At 47.7% G+C, this 21,963-nt stretch overlaps 1 protein-coding gene across 1 annotated transcript in view; it reads right to left on the reverse strand.

Moving 5' to 3' along the window:
* Positions 1-4,149: 4,149 nt before the first annotated feature.
* Positions 4,150-21,963, reverse strand: part of LOC142293687 (one cut domain family member 2-like) — a 301,217-nt gene continuing 283,403 nt past the window's right edge. Inside the window, exon 2 of the mRNA XM_075337835.1 lies at positions 4,150-4,442. Coding sequence (XP_075193950.1) covers positions 4,150-4,442 — 293 coding nt within the window. The remainder of the gene's footprint in view (positions 4,443-21,963) is intronic.

Consider the following 21,963-nt stretch of genomic DNA (forward strand, 5'->3'; position numbering starts at 1 on the left):
TCACTACGTCATTTAGATATTACTGTTACACTTTTATAATATGATATGACCTCACTTCATTGTATGTACACATTTGTTTGTATTTTTCTGCATTTTTAGATTCTTTCCCACCAGCATAAAAAAAACAAAAATCACCAATGTTATTTCAGTATGAGGAAGGAAAGTTTACCAAAATGGATATTGTTCTAAGCAGACTCATTTTTATCTGGAGCTTCAGGTTCAGATTATGTATGAAAGGCTATTTCACACAATCACTCTGATCAGTGCTTTCATTTTAAAGAAAATCTGTCAGCAGGTTTTCGTTATTAAATCTGAGAGCAGTATATTGTAAGGGAAGAGAGTCCGATTCCAGGGATGTGTCACTTATTAGGTTGCATGCTCTAGTTTCAATACAATTAGTGCGTTATCCTACAATACTAGGTTCACGTGCATTGCAATAAGGCTAATCAGTGTAGCCCCACCCTTGCTGAAAATGTACACAGGAGGCTGCCAGTTAGGGGTGTGGGCGGGGTTATACACAGCTCTACTACATCTACATCAGACAAAACAGGGAATTCTATTAAAACTGCACCAAGCAGCTCAGTAAGTGACACATCACTGGAATCAGGGTCTCGGTCATTATGCTTATTCCAAAGCAAAAACCTGATGACAGATTTACTTTAATAACAGTTGTGATGAAATCTTAAATTATATTTTTTGCTACATCTCCATCCTTTGCTTATATTCGTTTTTCCTGTGCATATAAACAGTTATAGTCTGGTTTTGTTTCAAAATTTCCACTTCTTTGTGAATGAATAAGGTTGGCCCTACACGATGACTATGACAGCAACACTTGTTGTGCAACCAAAATTTACTGGATGTCACTGCTACTTTGCAGTATAATTCAAGTCAATGGGGTTGCTGCCTTGTGACCTGGAGAGTGTTACGATTGAGACAAGCAAGTCTCCAAAAGTCCAACTTTGGCCATGCGACATGTGATGCATCCAACGTCACCGTACGGCTGTAGTCTAAACCAACATTTTACAGTTTATATATGAAATATATGAACAAAACAGATTCATTAGCTTCTATCAATTTGCAAAACAGAAGATGCACTAAAATTGTTCTATGGAAAAGTATGCTGCCCTAGCAATCAATACATTTTTAACTTTAATCCTTTGAAGACTTAGTCGTTGTTGGCCTAATGGACTACAGTTCTTGTTTTAAGGGCTGGGTGGGAAGGGAGGTTGCCTTATACTTAAAAATGTCATACCTGCATAAGGCAAAGTATTAATTTTTATATCTCATAATGAGATTTTTTATGTCCTTTGCAGACTCCTGTTTGCTGTGTAATACAAAAGCATGGGTCATAAATGATTTTCTCCATTGCATAGTATAAAATTAAAGAGTTATCTGATTGCCCTGGGCAGCGATGTTTTTTTTTTACATCAGTCTATGTATCGTTTTTATTTAAAAAAAACTGACCCGCACATCCTACAAGTGTGTATAGGTGCCAGGTAAAAAAACCTAGCAAATACAAAATGGATACAGCCGCACACTAAATGCCATCAATGTATAAGGGAACTCATACATTGATGGCATTTAGTGTGCGGCTGTATCCATTTTGTATGTATCGTTTTTAGGCTGAGTCAAAGCCTAAGTTCTAGATCTCAATTATCAATTCTTTAGGCTTCACAGCAAATTTCAACAAACATTTCTATTGGTGATTTTCATTCTGGGAAATCTTTCCTATAACAAGCAGCAGAATTGTGAATGCAGCTCTGAGGGGTAAGCAGGCAGTAATGGCAAATCAGGGGAAAATTAGTAATATAATGTATTTATAAAGAAAGAGTACATTCACATTGAAAGCTATTTATCTAGAAAGGGATCATGTAAAATATTTCAGAATTAGGCCAGGTTCAGACAACTGTATTGGAAATGGGATGAGTCAAGGCCCAAATTGCGGCCATGATTGGCTCCATGTGCCCGTTCGCATTAACAAAGTAGTGCATGGTTTGATTTTTTCCAATGCAGACCATCAGTTCAAAGGAAAAAGCTTGTCTGAATGAATCCAGTTGCCTTGTCTGAATGAACCCAAGTGTGAACAAACCCTAATTTTGTAAAATGAGGCTGTTTTTTTTTTTAAAATTCAGGTTAAATCTACATAAACTGTAAAATGGTGTTTACTTCTAGCTTGAGAAACCAGGAATATTGAAGCATTTTTAGAAAGGATTTTGGTTAATGTGCAATAGTATACTAAAAAATGTTCCTACCAAATGGAATCATCATTGTATAATGGCTGTGGGAGATTTAAAAACAAACAAACAAAAAACATAGCTGTAATGGCTTCCTACCATGAATGGTTACCTTTGTTATCCAACTGTGGCTGGTGTTGTCGCTCAGCCATCACTGAAGGGGGTAAGACTGAAGGCCAATACGAGACACCGCCAATGATCATGAGTGGTGCTGTTTCTGCTATCTTTTCTATCTTTTATAAACTTTGTAACTTCCAAAACAAACCCTACTAGAAAAAGGACAGAAACTGGTCTCTAGAGTGTGCAATAGCAAATTCTGTGCCAAAGTATTGTGCTCTGTTCATCAGCTTTTTACATAATATAATATCACCCTGTTATGTGATTCCAAATGAAAAGAAAGGCAGGTAACCTGAAAGACAGACGAAAAGGTGTGGACAGCCGGAGATGAACACAACACGTTTCAGAAAGTGCACTTCAGCACAGACCAGGCAAGTCGGAACAAAATCTTTGGTATCAGGTGTGATTTTTTTTTTTCAATCACAAATCGAAAACTCAAGTGAGGTAGCCTTTTCTATGAGGTTCTCACTAGAAATGTCTTAAATGTCATTCTTTCCCACCCAGAGAGTCTTAAGTAAAATGTCATCATGTCGCCCCAGGTGGAAATAGTTTTATCTCTTTGGTTGTCACATCCATGTTTATGATTCTTGAAACAATTAGGAAAGTGATTTTCGTTGCTTGGGAGGTACACCTTTAGATTTCAGATCATGTCAATGACTCCACTATAGTCTTAACATGTATCATCCCTCTTGTTATAGTTTGCAAAGGACAAATCCTGTGTATATAGTAAAAAAAGAAGAAAATAATATTCAAGTACCTTTCACAAAAGTTGGTAGCTTTTGCGTCTTCTGTTTGCTTGTATATACCGTAAATACTTTTTCATCAAGGTGCCTACTTGTTAATATACAATTTTTATACCATAAATTGAGAAGCCATATTAAATACACATAATTGAGATGGTTCTTTACATAGCTATTTATATATTAATACCCGCATCATTTCATAAAGTCAATCCTTGCTGCTTTTGACCCACCCTCCAGCTCTGCATTGTGAGGCATTAGGTCCAGAAGGATGACTTTGGAATTGCACCTTCAACTAGGGCTCTTCAGCCTAAGAAGAATTAACATTTTTTGGTTTGCTTTTTTTAATTTTATTTTTCTACAATGCATGACTTTATGGAAGCCAAGTGGGCAACTGTACATCTCTTTTCTAAAGTACCTTCTTCTGCTGAAAGCTTTAAGGCAGTTGTTATTGGCACTCAAATACCGTTATCTTGCACCGATATCCACCAACTTATTTCCTTCTAATTTCAGTTATCTCCTTGTGTCTTACCTGTTGGAAACTGTAAAAATATCGGAGGGGATAATTATATTTAGGGACTTAAGTTGCTTTTTGGCATAGCTTGTTTTGGCTTTCCAAACCGCCATGATTGGGTAGAAGAACGAATTTTGATAAATTGATCACACCGGATGTGCTTCACTTCATCTTGAATTTTTATTGACATTGATGGCTTAGTTGACATAGTTTTCTTGAAATAAATTGATATTTTGTCTAAAGCTGCTGCTTTTTTTTACTGTTTGTAAGAATTGTAATAAACACCCACAGTCTTTTACCTTTTTCTTTGGGAGTACTGTAGATGTTTTTTTGCAAGTACTGATGAAAAGAAAAAAATGTAAACTGATATTATTCAATCCGTTCACTGTGAAAAAAAGACAGCAGATGAACAAATGAAACCATTTATAGAAGCACAACTTGACTTTTGTGTTTGTAGCGTTTTGCAGTTTTTGTATTTTCAGTATATTTCAAGATGTTTGTAACTGGGGATTTTTATTTCAGAATGTAAAGCTTTGAAAACAGTTCATGCTTTGGAAAAAGTGCTAGTAGATGTTGAAGGCATCCCAGGATTGACTCCAGGTTCTTCTTGCCATCTGTTCATGCACCGCCGGCGAGCGTTCATAAAGAAATTACTGACTGTGTTGAGCTCTAAGCCTAGCTGCTGAGAAATTGTTATTTGCATCTCTTTTGAAGGGCGTTTGTTTTCTTTGAAGATGGCAATAAGAGTACGCCGTTGAAGGTCTGTAAACACCAAACGCTGCTTCTTTGGCTGAAGATTACGGTCTTTCTGTTGCTCTTGTTCTTTACGTTTACAAGCTAAAAAACACAGAAAAGAGGAACACATACATGACTATAATATATATTTTCAAAGCTTCAAAAGAGAACACAAACATGAGCAATGTTGGCTATATTAATATATATATATACAGTTAGGTCTAGAAATATTTGGACAGTGACACAAGTTTTGTTATTTTAGCTGTTTACAAAAACATGTTCAGAAATACAATTATGTACATAATATGGGCTGAAAGTGCACACTCCCAGCTGCAATATGAGAGTATTCACATCCAAATCGGAGAAAGGGTTTAGGAATCATAGCTCTGTAATGCATAGCCTCCTCTTTTTCAAGGGACCAAAAGTAATTGGACAAGGGACTCTAAAGCCCGCTACACACGCTTCAATATATCTCACAATCCGTCGTTGGGGTCAAGTTGTAAGTGACGCACATCCGGCATCGTTTGTGACGTATCTGCGTGTGACAGCTACATGCGATCAGGATTGAACGCAAAACCGTTGATCGCAAACACATCGTATCATTCTCTAGAATTGAGCATTTTGTTGTATGAACCTAGTGAATTGTAACGTGTGACATCCCTCATACGATTTTGTTGTCTGATGCTATGTGCGCAGGTGTGCGCTCTGCACCGCAGCTTAAAAAAGGTCTGCTTCAGAGCGCAGCTGAAAAGCTGCGTTCTGAAGCGCCTCACAATGTCTGTCATGCACTAATCTCTGTCAGTCCGTCACTATCTCTGTCCCTCACTCTCAGTCCATGTCAGTCTATCCCCCTCTCTCATATACTCACCGATCCCCGATCCCTGGCGCTGCACGGCATTCACACTGCTCCGGCGGCTTTTACTGTTTTGAAAAAGCCGGCCGCCCATTAAACAATTTCGTATTCCCTGCTTTCCCCGCCCACCAGCGCCTATGATTGGTTACAGTGAGACACGCCCTCACTCTGAGTGACAGGTGTCACACTGCACCCAATCACAGCAGCCGGTGGGCGTGTCTATACTGTGTAGTGAAATAAATAATTAAATAATTAAAAAACCGCTAATCAGGACGCGACACAGACAGAGCCGCAGCATCACAATGAAGTCGGGTGAAGTTCACCCGAGTTCATTCTGACAGTGCGGCTCTGTCTGTGTCTGCTGTCATCTGCCATTCAGCTCTGCTACATGGCTGTCTGTGTCTGCTGTTAGCGGCCATGTAGCAGAGCTGAATGGCAGATGACATAGTAAAAACGCATCCCTACACATTACACACGCTTGGCAAGTCAATAAATAAAAAAAAAAAAAAAAAAAAGGTGCCCAATGCATACGTCACAGAACACATGATCTAAAGGATCGCACACACAATTGACCAATTTAACATAGACTACTAACGCTCGTGTGACAGCAAATGAACGACCAACGTGAAATCTCATAGATCCCGTATGCAACCTGGGCGTGTCACATCGCAAATGCGATTGTACAACTAATTGCAACGTGTAAAGTGGGCTTAAGGGCTGCAATTAACTCTGAAGGCGTCTCCCTCGTTAACCTGTAATCAATGAAGTAGTTAAAAGGTCTGGGGTTGATTACAGGTGTGTGGTTTTGCATTTGGAAGCTGTTGCTGTGACCAGACAACATGCGGTCTAAGGAACTCTCAATTGAGGGGAAGCAGAACATCCTGAGGCTGAAAAAAAAGAAAAAATCCATCAGAGAGATAGCAGACATGCTTGGAGTAGCAAAATCAACAGTCGGGTACATTCTGAGAAAAAAGGAATTGACTGGTGAGCTTGGGAACTCAAAAAGGCCTGGGCGTCCACGGATGACAACAGTGGTGGATGATCGCCGCATACTTTCTTTGGTGAAGAAGAACCCGTTCACAACATCAACTGAAGTCCAGAACACTCTCAGTGAAGTAGGTGTATCTGTCTCTAAGTCAACAGTAAAGAGAAGACTCCATGAAAGTAAATACAAAGGGTTCACATCTAGATGCAAACCATTCATCAATTCCAAAAATAGACAGGCCAGCTCAGTTCTGGAAAAGTATTCTATGGACAGATGAGACAAAGATCAACCTGTACCAGAATGATGGGAAGAAAAAAGTTTGGAGAAGAAAGGGAACGGCACATGATCCAAGGCACACCACATCCTCTGTAAAACATGGTGGAGGCAACGTGATGGCATGGGCATGCATGGCTTTCAATGGCACTGGGTCACTTGTGTTTATTGATGACATAACAGCAGACAAGAGTAGCCGGATGAATTCTGAAGTGTACTGGGATATACTTTCAGCCCCGATTCAGCCAAATGCCGCAAAGTTGATCGGACGGCGCTTCATAGTACAGATGGACAATGACCCCAAGCATACAGCCAAAGCTACCCAGGAGTTCATGAGTGCAAAAAAGTGGAACATTCTGCAATGGCCAAGTCAATCGCCAGATCTTAACCCAATTGAGCATGCATTTCACTTGCTCAAATCCAGATTTAAGACGGAAAGACCCACAAACAAGCAAGACCTGAAGGCTGCGGCTGTAAAGGCCTGGCAAAGCATTAAGAAGGAGGAAACTCAGCGTTTGGTGATGTCCATGGGTTCCAGACTTAAGGCAGTGATTGCCTCCAAAGGATTCGCCACAAAATATTGAAAATAAAAATATTTTGTTTGGGTTTGGTTTATTTGTCCAATTACTTTTGACCTCCTAAAATGTGGAGTGTTTGTAAAGAAATGTGTACAATTCCTACAATTTCTATCAGATATTTTTGTTCAAACCTTCAAATTAAACATTACAATCTGCACTTGAATCCTGTTGTAGAGGTTTCATTTCAAATCCAATGTGGTGGCATGCAGAGCCCAACTCGCGAAAATTGTGTCACTGTCCAAATATTTCTGGACCTAACTGTATATATATATATATATATATATATACATATAAAAAAAAAAATGATAACTTTAAGAGCTGATGTTATATATTACCCATTCTTAATAAGTCATGATTATATTGTATTACCTAAACACACAGGTAACTATTTAAGAAAAGGAAAATTCATTTAACAGGACTAACATATAACATATAATCAGCAATACTGCAGATTTTGGGGAATGTAGCTTCAGCCAATTAGCAATGGGAATAAAAGGAGGTTTCACTACCCATCCTTATTCAGATGTCAGTATTTTTCACGCATGTAAAAAAAAATGATACTGTTGTCATCAGTTTTTTTGGTCTTTGTGTTCATTTTTACAGTTAATGTGTTTTCAGTTTTCTAGATCACTGTACAGTTCATGTGTCTGTTTTTACCATCAGTGTACGGTCCGTGTGTCCGTTTTTACTATCAATGTGTCATTAGTGTACGGTCTGTGTATCCATTTTTACCATCAGTATGTCATCAGTGTATGATCTGTGTGTCTGTTTTTCCCATCAGTGTGTCATCAATATATAGTCCATGTGTCTGTATTTACCATCAGTGTGTCATCAGCGTATGGTCCATGTGTCTGTATTTACCATCAGTGTACCATAAGTGTACGGTCCGTGTGTCCATTGTTACCATCAGTGTGTCATCAGTGTGTGGTCTGTGTGTCCATTTTTACCATCAATATTTCATCGGCGTAGGGTCCATGTGTCTGTTTTTACCATCAGTGTGTCATCAGTGTATGGTCCGTGTATCCGTTTTTACCATCAGTGTGTCATCAGTGTATGCTCCGTGTGTCCATTTTTACCACTAGTGTGTCATCAACATATGGTCCATATGTCTTTTTTACCAACAGTGTGTCATCAGTGTATGGTCCATGTGTCCGTTTTTACCATCAGTGTGTCATCAATATATGGTCCATATGTCTGTTTTTACCATCAGTGTGTCATCAGTGTATGGTCCATGTGTCCGTTTTTACCATCAGTCTGTCATCAAAGTTCATGGCAGTAATGCAGATTCCATTTTTCATATTTTCATTCTTACATATAGCTATTGAATTTGTCATGTCAGTATTCACACAGCAGTTTCTGCTTTTCATATATTCCCCTTACATAGTCACTAGTGTGCATACCTTCTCTCCATATAGTGTCATCAGAGTATGGTCCGTGTATCCGTTTTTACCATCAGTGTGTCATCAGTGTACGGTCCGTGTGTCCATTGTTACCCTCAGTGTGTCATCAGTGTACGGTCCGTGTGTCCAGTGTTACCCTCAGTGTGTCATCAGTGTATAGTCCGTGTATTCGTTTTTACCATCAGTACGTCATCAGTTTGTGCTCCATGAGATGGTTTTTCCATCCGTTGTCATCAGTGCTTTTCACAGATGTATAAACGAATAAATTACAAATATTCTCTGATCCTTTGCAATGTTAAACATGGAGAGGGCACATGTTGTACCCTGATGTTATCTTTGAGCCGTCCGTATTTTCACGCACCCATAGACTTGTGTTGGTACTTTTTATCTGTGCTGCTAGTAAAAAAAGGACGTTTCTGAGTTTTGCATAGACACAAGTTACATTAAACATTTAAAAAAAGAACATGTGAATAGCACCACAGATTATAGTGGGTATGTGGTATCTGTAAAAAAGACAGATGGAACATATGTGTGCAATATGGATGTCTGAAAGAGGTCCAAGACTGGATTCAAGTGGGTCATACATTTTACCTTGCTGCAAAATCTGATGGGTTACAAGTGGGTTTTGATGTGATGTTGATGATAAAATACTGCTCCAAATTTGTCAAGAAAGCCCACATGTAGGAGGACTTGCTGATATTTGTTGGGATTGGCTAAGCTCAGAAATGAAAGCCTGTGTTTATCCATCCTTATGAAGCTGCAAACAGATTGATAATACAAAGAGTAGAAATCTGGTAATTCAGCAAATTTAAACTGTTTTAGGCAAGCTTGGAATAAATGTCTATAGCAATGTTAAGTGATTGTAGACTGCGGAATCGTCACAGTATGCAGGATTCCCCAGTGTATCCCGATGCGGACAAGCGGTCCCATGAATGCATGTAATGCAATTTGCATACTTGTGGTCATTTGCTGACTAGACTCATTCACCTTCTTTAAATTCACTTTTATTATTAGAAGCCAAAGTCGTCTAGTCAGCATGTGACTGCCAGTATGCCAAACACATATACAAGTGCATCTCAATAAATTAGAATATCGTCAAAAAGTTAATTTCTGTCAGTAATTCAATACAAAAAGTGAAACATATATATTATAGAGTCATTACATACAGAGTGATCTATTTTAAGTGTTTATTTCTGTTAATGTTGATGATTATGGCTTACAGCCAATGAAAACCAAAAAGTCATTATCTCAGAAAATTAGAATATTATATAAGACCAACTGAAAAAAATATTTTAAACTCAGAAATGTTGGCCTACTGAAAAGTCTGTACAGTGAATGCCTCAATACTTGGTCGGGGCTCCTTTTGCATGAATTACTGCATCCATGTGGCGTGGCATGGAGGCGATCAGCCTGTGGCACTGCTGAGGTGTTATGGAAGCCCAGGTTGCTTTGATGACAGCCTTCAGCTTGTCTGCATTGTTGGGTCTGGTGTCTCCCATCTTCCTCTTGACAATACTGTCAGGGTCAGGCGGTCGGGCAGACCCAGGAGGTGGATCCACTGGGCCGAACTCTAAGATGGTGGTAAGGAGTCCGGTAGCTGCAGCAGTATGGGCAGTAGAACAGTCCGTGCAAGTGAAGGTACCGAAGAAGTCCCTGGGACCACGGAGTCACGGATGGTAGTCCGGGTGACGTAGCTCAGGTTCGGAAGCCGAGATGATGTCAGGCGGGGGCCGGAACCTTTTGGAGCGAGATGACGGGTCACAGCAGGGATCCAAGATGGTACGGACTGTCAGATGGCAGACGGACAGCGTGCGGGGTTCGGGATTCAGCAGGACCGGCTGGCGAGGCAGGATCAGCTCTAGAAGAGAGATACGTGAGTATGGCAAGACGACACAAGGAGACCTGACTCCTAGCTTGGAAAACACGAAGATCAGGCCCCGCCCTCTTGGACAATACACCCCTTTATACCCTGTACCTGTTTGGCCTCATTTCCTGTTAATGGACGCTGGCCCTTTAAGAAAGGGTCAGTGACCGCGCGCGCGCCCTAATGCGCATGCGTGCAGCCCGGGTGCCAGAAGCCAGGGAAGGAGGCTGAGAAGAGGACGCAGGGGAGCCGGCCAGGGCCTGGGAAGCCGTCGGGCGCCGCGAACGGAGACCAGGGGGCCTGGGAAGGACGGGCACAGGAGCCAAGGACCCGGGGAGCGTGGCAGGTGAGCCGGGGAGCGGGGCTGAGGACCCGGGGAGCGGAGTAGAGGACCCGGGGAGGGGAGCCAAGGACCCGGGGAGCGTGACAGTACCCCCCCCCCCCACGCCCCCCTCCCCGCAACCGGGACATGAAGGCACGGATCAGAGGAGTGCCCACGTTCTCCCTGGGCTCCCAGGACCTATCCTCAGGACCATACCCCTCCCAGTCCACCAGAAAGAACTGTCGGCCTCGAACAGTCTTCATGGCCACGATATCCCTTACCGCATAGATGTCGTCATCGGCAATAGGTGGAGGAGCCGGACTGGCAGCAGCGGAGAAGGGACCAAGGACAACCGGCTTGAGCAGGGAGACGTGGAATGAGTTGGGTATCCTCATCGTGGCCGGGAGCTGCAGCTTGTAGGAGACCTCGTTGATCTTGCAGAGGACCTTGAACGGCCCGATGTAGCGAGGACCCAGCTTGTAGGAAGGTATCTTCAATCGGATGTATTGGGAAGCAAGCCAGACCAGGTCACCAGGAGAGAAACACGGAGGGTCCAGACGCCTCTTGTCAGCGTGTTTTTTCATCCGCTGGGAAGCGCGTCCAAGGGACGCCTTGACAGAGTCCCAAATGGTAGCGAAGTCACGGGCTACAGTATCAGCCGCAGGGACATCCGAAGAAGGGGATATAGGCAATGGAACGGAGGGCTGAAGTCCGTAAACGACATGGAAGGGAGATTTGGAGGACGACTCACTGATGTGGTGGTTATGTGAGAATTCAGCCCAAGGCAGAAGCGTGGACCAGTCGTCGTGATGGGCGTTGACATAGTGACGTAAGAAGGATGTCAAGATTTGATTGACCCTCTCCACTTGGCCATTAGACTGAGGATGGTATGCGGAAGAAAAGTCCAGAGTTACTCCCAGATGGTTGCAGAGCGCCCTCCAGAAGCGGGAGGTGAACTGAGTTCCTCTGTCGGACACGATGTGGGATGGAAAGCCATGCAAGCGGAAGATGTGATGGATATAGGCTTCCGCGAGTTCCTGAGCAGAGGGCAGTCCAGCCATGGGGATGAAGTGAGCCATTTTGGAGAACCGGTCCACCACGACCCATATGACTGTGTGTCCAGAGGATAATGGCAAGTCCGTAATAAAATCCATCGCTATGTGTTGCCACGGAACTGAGGGTATAGGCAGAGGCAGAAGACGGCCATAGGGCAGGTGTTTGGGCGTCTTGTTTCGGGCACAAGAGGAGCAGGCAGAGACAAAAGCAGCGACGTCCGTGCGAAGAGATGGCCACCAGTAATGGCGGACAATCGCACCCCATGTTCTCTTCTGGCCTGCATGACCGGCTGTTTTTGAGGCATGACCCCAGTGCAACACTTTTTGCCTGTCAGTCTCAGAGACATAGGTCTTTCCGGGCGGTATCTGGGCCAGGGTGACAGGAGCCACCGAAATGATCTTGCTAGGAGAGATGATGGGTTGGGTAGCCTCTTCCTCCTGCTCCATGGGCATGAAAGACCTAGACAAAGCATCAGCGCGTACGTTCTTGTCCGCGGGTCGGAAATGGAGCTGGAAGTCGAACCTGGCAAAGAATAGGGACCACCTGGCTTGGCGTGGGTTCAGTCGCTGAGTGGACCGCAGGTATTCCAGGTTCTTGTGGTCCGTGTAGATAATCACGGGGTACACTGCTCCTTCCAGGAGGTAGCGCCACTCCTCCAGAGCCAGTTTGACCGCCAATAGTTCTCGGTCACCGATGGTGTAATTACGTTCAGGCGCTGAGAAGCTCTTGGAGAAGAAACCGCACGTCACCATCTTGCCGGAGGAGGACTTCTGCATGAGCACTGCTCCGGCTCCCGAGGAGGAGGCATCCACCTCCAAGGTGAACTGGCGGTTTAACTCCGGACGGTGGAGTACAGGAGCGGAGGCAAATGCTCGCTTCAGCGAGCAAAACGCGGCGTCGGCCGCAGGTGACCAGTCCTTTGGATTAGCCTCTTTTTTGGTCAAAGCGGAGAGAGGAGCAGTCAGGGCAGAGAAGTGAGGGATAAACTGGCGGTAGTAGTTGGCGAATCCCAAGAACCGTTGGATTGCCTTCAGTCCAGAAGGGGGAGGCCAGTTGAGTATGGAGGAGACCTTCTTTGGATCCATCTGCAGTCCAGTGCCCGAGATGATGTATCCCAGGAAAGGGAGAGAAGACTGCTCAAAGACACACTTCTCATATTTGGCGTAGAGACGATTCTCTCTCAGTCTTTGAAGAACCAGCTGTACGTTCTCTCGGTGGGTCTGGAGGTCCGGAGAGAAGATAAGGATGTCGTCCAGATAAACTACTACACAGATGTAGAGGAGGTCCCGGAATATGTCGTTCACCAATTCTTGGAAGACTGCTGGTGCGTTACACAGGCCGAAGGGCATCACGCAGTATTCATAATGCCCATCGTGAGTATTAAACGCGGTCTTCCATTCGTCCCCAGAGCGGATACGAACTAGGTTGTAGGCACCCCGAAGATCCAGCTTGGTGAACACACGGGCTCCTCTGAGCCGGTCGAACAATTCGGGGATGAGCGGCAGAGGGTACTTATTTTTTACGGTGATCTGATTCAGACCCCGGTAGTCGATGCATGGGCGTAGGTCACCCTCTTTCTTCTTAACGAAGAAGAAGCCTGCTCCCGCAGGAGAGGAGGATCTCCGGATGAATCCCTTTGCCAGGCTTTCTGTGACGTAGGTGGACATGGCCCTGGTTTCGGCTGGAGACAACGGATATATCCGTCCTCGAGGCGGTGTTGTTCCTGGGAGTAGGTCGATGGCACAATCGTAGGGACGGTGTGGCGGAAGTACCTCAGACTCCTTCTTGTCAAAAACGTCTGCGAAGGACCAATAGGCCGAAGGCAGTTCCGGCAGGTTCTCTGGAACCGGAGGTCGTCGGATGGGTTGTATGGACCTCAGACACTTCTCATGACAAGCAGGGCCCCATCGGGTGATTTCGCCAGTACCCCAGCTGACTGATGGTTCGTGTGTCCGCAACCAGGGAAGTCCCAGCAGGATTTGATGGGACATGTGTGGAAGGACGTAGAGAGCGATGTTCTCGGTATGCAGGGCACCGATACGCAGTACGACCGGACTGGTGACCCAGGAGATGGTATCAGAGAGGGGTCTCCCATCCACAGAGGCAATCACTAGGGGCTTCTCGAGTGGAGTAACAGGCAGCTGGTACTTGTCCACCGTGGCCTGCTGGATGAAATTGCCTGCTGCTCCAGAGTCGAGGTATGCCTCAGCCGTGAAGCGCGTCTCTCCCGTTGACACTTGCACAGTCCACATAACCGGGTCTGAGAGAGTCCCAGCACCTAGGGTGGCCTCTCCTACCAACCCTAGGCTTTGGAGTTTCCCGGCCTTTCCGGACAGGAGCGTAGGAGGTGTGTGTCCTCTCCGCAGTAAAAGCAGAGGCCCTTGGCGAGCCGCTCTGCTCGACGTTGTTCAGACTGTCGTACTCGGTCGATCTGCATGGGCTCGTGGACGGGAATCCCAGCTGTTGATGACTGAGATACGGAGGGCTTCTGTGGAGGAGAGGAATGCCGTACCGGACGTCTCTCCCGAGACAGCTCTTTGGAGCGCTCCTGAAAACGAATGTCCACTCGAGTTGCTAGGGCAATCAGGGCATCTAGGGTGGAGGGCACGTCACGACCCGCCAACTCATCTTTGATGCGACTCGAGAGTCCTTCCCAGAAGGCGGCTGTTAGGGCCTCATTATTCCACCCGAGTTCTGAAGCCAGAGTGCGGAAACGGATGGCGTATTGGCCCACCGTCAATGTTCCTTGACGTAAGCGGAGGAGGGATGAAGCAGACGCAGAGGCGCGTCCCGGCTCGTCAAAGGTGCTACGAAAGGCCTGCAGGAACTCTTGAAGATCCTTGGTCATAGGGTCCTCCTTTTCCCACAACGGGTTCATCCACGCCAGTGCCTCGCCCTCCAGGTGAGACATGATGAAGGCGACCTTGGCTTGGTCGGAGGCAAACAGATGTGGTAGCTGCGTGAAATGAAGGGAACATTGGTTTATGAAGCCCCTGCAGGTCTTGGGATCTCCGGCATAACGAGGTGGTGAAGCCAAACGGAGTTGGGAAGCATTCGAAGAGGCTGCCACGGGTGCGGGAGCCGTGGAGTGACTAGTGGAGGCCCGGAACGTTGAAGGCGTAACTGCCGCTTGTAGCGTGTACAGGCGGGTGTCCACGGAAGTCATAAAGTTCAGCATGCGAGTCTGGACTTCACGCTGGCGTTGGAGTTCCTCTTGCAAGGCCGCTAGTGCTGCAGCGGGATCCATGGCCTGATCTTACTGTCAGGGTCAGGCGGTCGGGCAGACCCAGGAGGTGGATCCACTGGGCCGAACTCTAAGATGGTGGTAAGGAGTCCGGTAGCTGCAGCAGTATGGGCAGTAGAACAGTCCGTGCAAGTGAAGGTACCGAAGAAGTCCCTGGGACCACGGAGTCACGGATGGTAGTCCGGGTGACGTAGCTCAGGTTCGGAAGCCGAGATGATGTCAGGCGGGGGCCGGAACCTTTTGGAGCGAGATGACGGGTCACAGCAGGGATCCAAGATGGTACGGACTGTCAGATGGCAGACGGACAGCGTGCGGGGTTCGGGATTCAGCAGGACCGGCTGGCGAGGCAGGATCAGCTCTAGAAGAGAGATACGTGAGTATGGCAAGACGACACAAGGAGACCTGACTCCTAGCTTGGAAAACACGAAGATCAGGCCCCGCCCTCTTGGACAATACACCCCTTTATACCCTGTACCTGTTTGGCCTCATTTCCTGTTAATGGACGCTGGCCCTTTAAGAAAGGGTCAGTGACCGCGCGCGCGCCCTAATGCGCATGCGCGCAGCCCGGGTGCCAGAAGCCAGGGAAGGAGGCTGAGAAGAGGACGCAGGGGAGCCGGCCAGGGCCTGGGAAGCCGTCGGGCGCCGCGATCGGAGACCAGGGGGCCTGGGAAGGACGGGCACAGGAGCCAAGGACCCGGGGAGCGTGGCAGGTGAGCCGGGGAGCGGGGCTGAGGACCCGGGGAGCGGAGTAGAGGACCCGGGGAGGGGAGCCAAGGACCCGGGGAGCGTGACAAATACCTCATAGATTCTCAATGAGGCTTTGGTCAGGCGAGTTTGCTGGCCAATCAAGCACAGTGATACTGTGGTTATTGAACCAGGTAAACGTACTTTTGGCAGTGAGGACAGGTGCCAAGTCCTGCTGAAATTTCCATCTCAAAAAAGCTTTTCGGCAGAGGAGAACATGAAGTGCTCTAAAATGTCCTGGTAGACGGCTGTGCTGACTTTGGTTTTGACAAAACACAGTGGACCTACACCAGCAGATGACATCGCTCACCAAACCATCACTGATTGTGGAAAGTTCACACTAAAACTCAAGCAGCTTGGATTGTGGCCTCTCCACTCTTCCTCCAAACTCTGGGACCCTGATTTCCAAATCAAATGCAAAATTTACTTTCATCTGAAAACAACACCTTAGACCACTGACCACAGTCCAGTTATTTTTCTCCATGGCCCAGGTAAGATGCTTCTGGCATCTATTGGTTATAAGTGGCTTGACACAAGGAATGTGACAGTTGTAGCCCATGTCCTAGATACGTCTATGTGTGGTAGCTCTTGAAGCACTGACTTAAGCAGCAGTCCACTCCTTGTGAAGCTCCCCCAAATTTTTGAATGACCTTTTTTCAAAAATCCTAGCAAGGCTGCAGTTATCCCGGTTGCTTGTGCACCTTTTTCTAACCCACTTTTTCCTTCCACTCAACTCTCCATTAATATTCTTGGATACAGCACTCTGTGAACAGCCTTTAGCAATGACCTTTTGTGGCTTACCCTCCTTGTGGAGTGTGTCAATGACTGCCTTCTGGACATCTGTCAGGTCAGCAGTCTTCCCCATGATTGTGTAGCCTACAAAACTAGACTAAGGGACCATTTTAAACGCTTAGGAGGCCTTTGCAGGTGTTTTGTGGTAATTATTCTAATTTTCAGAGCTAATGACTTTTGGGTTTTCATTGGCTGTAAGCCATAATCATCAACATTAACAGAAATAAACACTTGACATAGATCCCTCTGTGTGTAATGACTCTATATAATATATGCGTTTCCCTTTTTGTATTGAATTACTGAAATGAACTAACTTTTTGATGATATTCTAATTTATAGAGATGAACTTGTATGTGGTAAAGTGACTGCCAGAGTGAATCGGGAATACAGGGCATGTGTAAGTTTATGCTTATTCAAGAAACTATCTTTGCAATAAGTTGATCAAAGATTGTATTCAATGAAAATAATGTTTTATTCTGCATTTTACAGAGATGAGTTGTGGCTAGAAGAAGTTTCAGTGGTTTTGAACCATAGGAAGAGGAAAAAAGCAAATGAAAGACTTCAGCTGTAGACTTCACTCATTGGGGAGTTATTGGATTTACTTACCTGTGCTGTATGCACTTGTACAGTTGTGTAATATTTTGCCATGTGTGCCTTCATTATTTTGCCCTTGTATGGTGATATTATTCATTCATCACTGTGTAACATGGTAATCTGTGGTCATAGTGTGGTAGTACTGGCATAGTGGTATTATTGGTAATCCTAAACGTGGTACAGTGGGCTTTGTTCAGTAACTATTAACTTGTTTGGTAAGTTTAAGAGTATTTGTAGAAGTATTCCTTGGAACATTATTTGATTGCTGATGTTTCTGTATGATTTATCTATATATATAATTGCCTTATTCTGTCTGTCTGTCTGTCTGTCTGTCTATCTGTCTGTCTGTCATGCTCCAAAATTGTGTCCTTACGGTGACACAAAGCTGATTGGCCGCTGGGCTCGCCATGGCCCCGCCCGCCCACACCGATTGGCCGCTCGCCCAGGCTGCGCCCCCACACGGATTGGCCAGCCGCTCGCCCAGGCTCTGCCCCCCCCACAGATTGGCCTCTCGCCCCGGCACCCTGCAGGCATTGGCAATTCGGCCACGCCACGCCCCGCCCCCCTCACGCAATGCACGCTAGCTCTGGCCCCGCCCCCTCCCTCCCCCCGCGCATTCCCCGAACTGACACGGCTGTCACGGAGGTGAGTACTGTACTCCCCCCCGCCCCTCCCCCCCCCCGCGCATTCCCCGAACTGACACGGCTGTCACGGAGCTGAGTACTGTACTCCCCCCCGCCCCTCCCCCCCCCGCGCATTCCCCGAACTGACACGGCTGTCACGGAGGTGAGTACTGTACTCCCCCCCCCGCCCCTCCCCCCCCACGCATTCCCCGAACTGACACGGCTGTCACTGTACTCCCCCCGCCCCTCCCCCCCCCGCGCATTCCCCGAACTGACACGGCTGTCACGGAGGTGAGTACTGTACTCCCCCCCCACCCCCACCCCCCCCGGCCCCCGCTCGCACGGGAGTGGTGTGGATACGTTGGTAACCATGCTCGCATGGTTACAAGCGCATCAAGGTCCTGCTGCGGCGGAAGATCCACACGCACACACATAACAGCACACACACAAACATACACACACATCAGATCACACTCACTCTCACACACACACACCTCACACACACCTCACATCGCATCCACACACTCACAGCATCCGGCGATATCGCTTGCTTCTCGGCCTCGATACTGTGCTGTTGTGACCTTCCAGGACCTGACGGAGGATCACATGGCCAGAAGCATGTGGTATCTCCGGATGTTGTGAGTATCAGCGCGTATGTGCGATATCGTCAGTGTCTGTGTGTGTGAGTGGATGCGATCGGGTGTGTGTGAGTGGATGCGATCGGGTGTGTGTGAGTGGATGCGATCAGGTGTGTGTGAGTGGATGCGATCGGGTGTGTGTGAGTGGATGCGATCGGGTGTGTGTGAGTGGATGCGATCGGGTGTGTGTGAGTGGATGCGATCGGGTGTGTGTGAGTGGATGCGATCGGGTGTGTGTGAGTAGATGCGATCGGGTGTGTGTGAGTGGATGCGATCGGGTGTGTGAGTGTCGGCAGAGGAGCACGGCATGCTGGAGGAGGCTGGGAGCAGAGAGGCTGATCATGGGGAAGGCTGGGAGGGGGAGGCTGATGCTGGGGGAGACTGGGAGGGGAAGGCTGATGCTGAAGGAGGCTGGGAGGGGGAGGCTGGGAGGAAGGAGGCTGGGAGGAGAGAGGCTGATCCTGGGGAAGGCTGGGAAGGGGAGGCTGATGCTGAGGGAGGCTGGAAGGAGAGAGGCTGATGCTGGGGGAGGCTGGAAGGAGAGAGGCTGAGGCTGGGAGGAGAGAGGCTGATGCTGGGGAAGGCTGATGCTAAGGGAGGCTGGGAGGGGAAAGCTGATGCTGGGGAAGGCTGGGAGGACGGAGGCTGGGAGGAGAGAGGCTGATCCTGGGGAAGGCTGGGAGAGGGAGGCTGATGCTGGGGGAGGCTGGAAGGAGAGAGGCTGATGCTGGGGGAGGCTGGAAGAAGAGAGGCTGATGCTGGGGGAGGCTGATGCTGGGGGAGGCTGGGAGGAGAGAGGCTGATGCTGGGGAAGGCTGGGAGGAGAGAGGCTGATGCTGGGGACAGAGAGGAGAGGCTGATGCTGGGAGGAGAGAGGCTGATGCTGGGATGAGAGAGGCTGATGCTGGGAGGAGAGAGGCTGATGCTGGGGGAGGCTGGGAGGGGGAGGCTGATGCTGGGGGAGGCTGGGACGAGGGAGGCTGATGCTGGTGGAGGCTGATACTTGGGGAGGCTGATGCTGGGGGAGGCTGGAAGGAGAGAGGCTAATGCTGGTGGAGGCTGATGCTTGGGGAGGCTGATGCTGGGGGAGACTGGGAGGGGAAGGCTGATGCTGAGGGAGGCTGGGAGGAAGGAGGCTGGGAGGAGAGAGGCTGATCCTGGGGAAGGCTGGGAACGGGAGGCTGATGCTGAGGGAGGCTGGAAGGAGAGAGGCTGATGCTGGGGGAAGCTGGAAGGAGAGAGGCTGATGCTGGTGGAGGCTGATGCTTGGGGAGGCTGATGCTGGGGGAGACTGGGAGCGGAAGGCTGATGCTGAGGGAGGCTGGGACGGGGAGGCTGGGAGGAAGGAGGCTGGGAGGAGAGAGGCTGATCCTGGGGAAGGCTGGGAAGGGGAGGCTGATGCTGAGGGAGGCTGGAAGGAGAGAGGCTGATGCTGGGGAAGGCTGGAAGGAGAGAGGCTGTGGCTGGGAGGAGAGAGGCTGATGCTGGGGAAGGCTGATGCTGAGGGAGGCTGGGAGGGGAAAGCTGATGCTGGGGAAGGCTGGGAGGACGGAGGCTGGGAGGAGAGAGGCTGATCCTGGGGAAGGCTGGGAGAGGGAGGCTGATGCTGGAGGAGGCTGGAAGGAGAGAGGCTGATGCTGGCGGAGGCTGATGCTGGGGGAGGCTGGAAGGAGAGAGGCTGATGCTGGTGGAGGCTGATGCTTGGGGAGGCTGGGAGAGGGAGGCTGATGCTGAGGGAGGCTGGGAGGAGGGAGGCTGGGAGAGGTAGGCTGAGAGAAGAGAGGCTGATGCACACACACACACACACACACACGCGCGCGCACTGCACAACACACCACACACACACACACACACACTGGGAACCACAAACAACTGCCCTACACAGACACCCACACACACAGACAACGCTGCACACACACAACACCCAACACACAAACACCGCGGCACACACAAATATACGTACATACCGCACAACACACACATTGCACAAAACATACCTCCCCCCAAAACACACCACACACACACAAACCGCGCAACACACACACAACGCTACAGACACACAGCGCTCCACAAACAACGCAACACACGCACACATACAACACCGCTCTCACCCCCCGTCACACCCAGACAACACCCAGAACATGTACAGCGCCTACACAAACACTTGGTAACTACACACAACAACATCTCTATATATATATATATATATATATATAACAAAAATCATACATGAACTACACAATACGTAAATTCTAGAATACCCGATGCGTAGAATCGGCCCACCTTCTAGTATTTTATATTTCTCCTATTTTATGGGGGCTGAACATTGGTTTTACTTAATCTAGCAACACCACTGGGTCTTATGGATTTGAGCCTAACATTATAGTGGTGGAGTGCCCAGGTACAAATTTCTCCCTGACGCCTATATGACTCTAGTAACACCACTGATTTTTCTATGTCACAAGAATCCACAGAACAGCGTTTCATTCACAACAATGTTTAAGACTTATGGCTGGTTAAGTGTCAATTTAAAATGTAACTTTGTAATACAACAAGATGAGAGTCACTGACACACTTGCACTATTATTCCTCATTTAACCACTTCTACCAAAACTTTTTTCAGTGCACCATCCTATCAAATAGTGATGAGCGAGTATGCTTGTCACTACTCGGTACTCGCACGAGTAATTTCGCGATACTCGTGCTGTACTCGTGGTCTTCATCCCTGCATGTTGGCGCTCTTTTGAGAGCCAGCTCTCATGCAGGGATTGGCTGGCAGACCACTGCAATGCCACAGCCCTGTTAGTTGTGGAATTGCAGTGATTGGCCGGCCCGCACAGCGTGACCAAGCCTTTATACCGGCGGGCGCGCTGTGCTCTGCACACAGCCATCTCGTATTCCCTGCTTTCCTCGCCCACAGGCGCCTATGATTGGTTGCAGTGAGACACGCCCCCACGCTGAGTGACAGGTGTCTCACTGCACCCAATCACAGCAGCCGGTGGGCGTGTTTATAGTGTGCAGTGAAATAAATAATTAAATAATTAAAGAAACCGGCGTGCGGTCCCCCCAATTTTAATACCAGCCAGATAAAGCCATACGGCTGAAGGCTAGTATTCTCAGAATGGGGAGCCCCACGTTATGGGGAGCCCCCCAGCCTAACAATATCAGTCAGCAGCCGCCCAGAATTGCCGCATACATTAGATGCAACAGTTCTGGGACTGTACCCGGCTCTTCCCGATTTGCCCTGATGCGTTGGCAAATTGGGGTAATAAGGAGTTAATGGCAGCCCATAGCTGCCACTAAATCCTAGATTAATCATGTCAGGCGTCTCCCCGAGATACCTTCCATGATTTCTCTGTAAATTACAGTAAATAAACACACACACACACCTGAAAAAATAATTTATTAGAAATAAAAAACACAAACCAATTCCCTCGTAACCAATTTAATAAGCCCCAAAAAGCCCTCCATGTCCGGCGTAATCCACGGACATCCAGCGTCGCTTCCAGCTCTGCTGCATGCAGGTGACAGGAGCTGCAGAAGACACAGCCGCTCCTGTCAGCTTCACACAGCAACTGAGGTGAGTAGCGCGATCAGCTGCTGTCAGTCAGGTAACTCACGGCCACCGCTGGATCCAGCGGTGGCCGCGGATAAGCT

This window comes from Anomaloglossus baeobatrachus, chromosome 1 (assembly GCF_048569485.1).
Source record: "Anomaloglossus baeobatrachus isolate aAnoBae1 chromosome 1, aAnoBae1.hap1, whole genome shotgun sequence".
NCBI classification, from domain to species: domain Eukaryota; kingdom Metazoa; phylum Chordata; class Amphibia; order Anura; family Aromobatidae; genus Anomaloglossus; species Anomaloglossus baeobatrachus.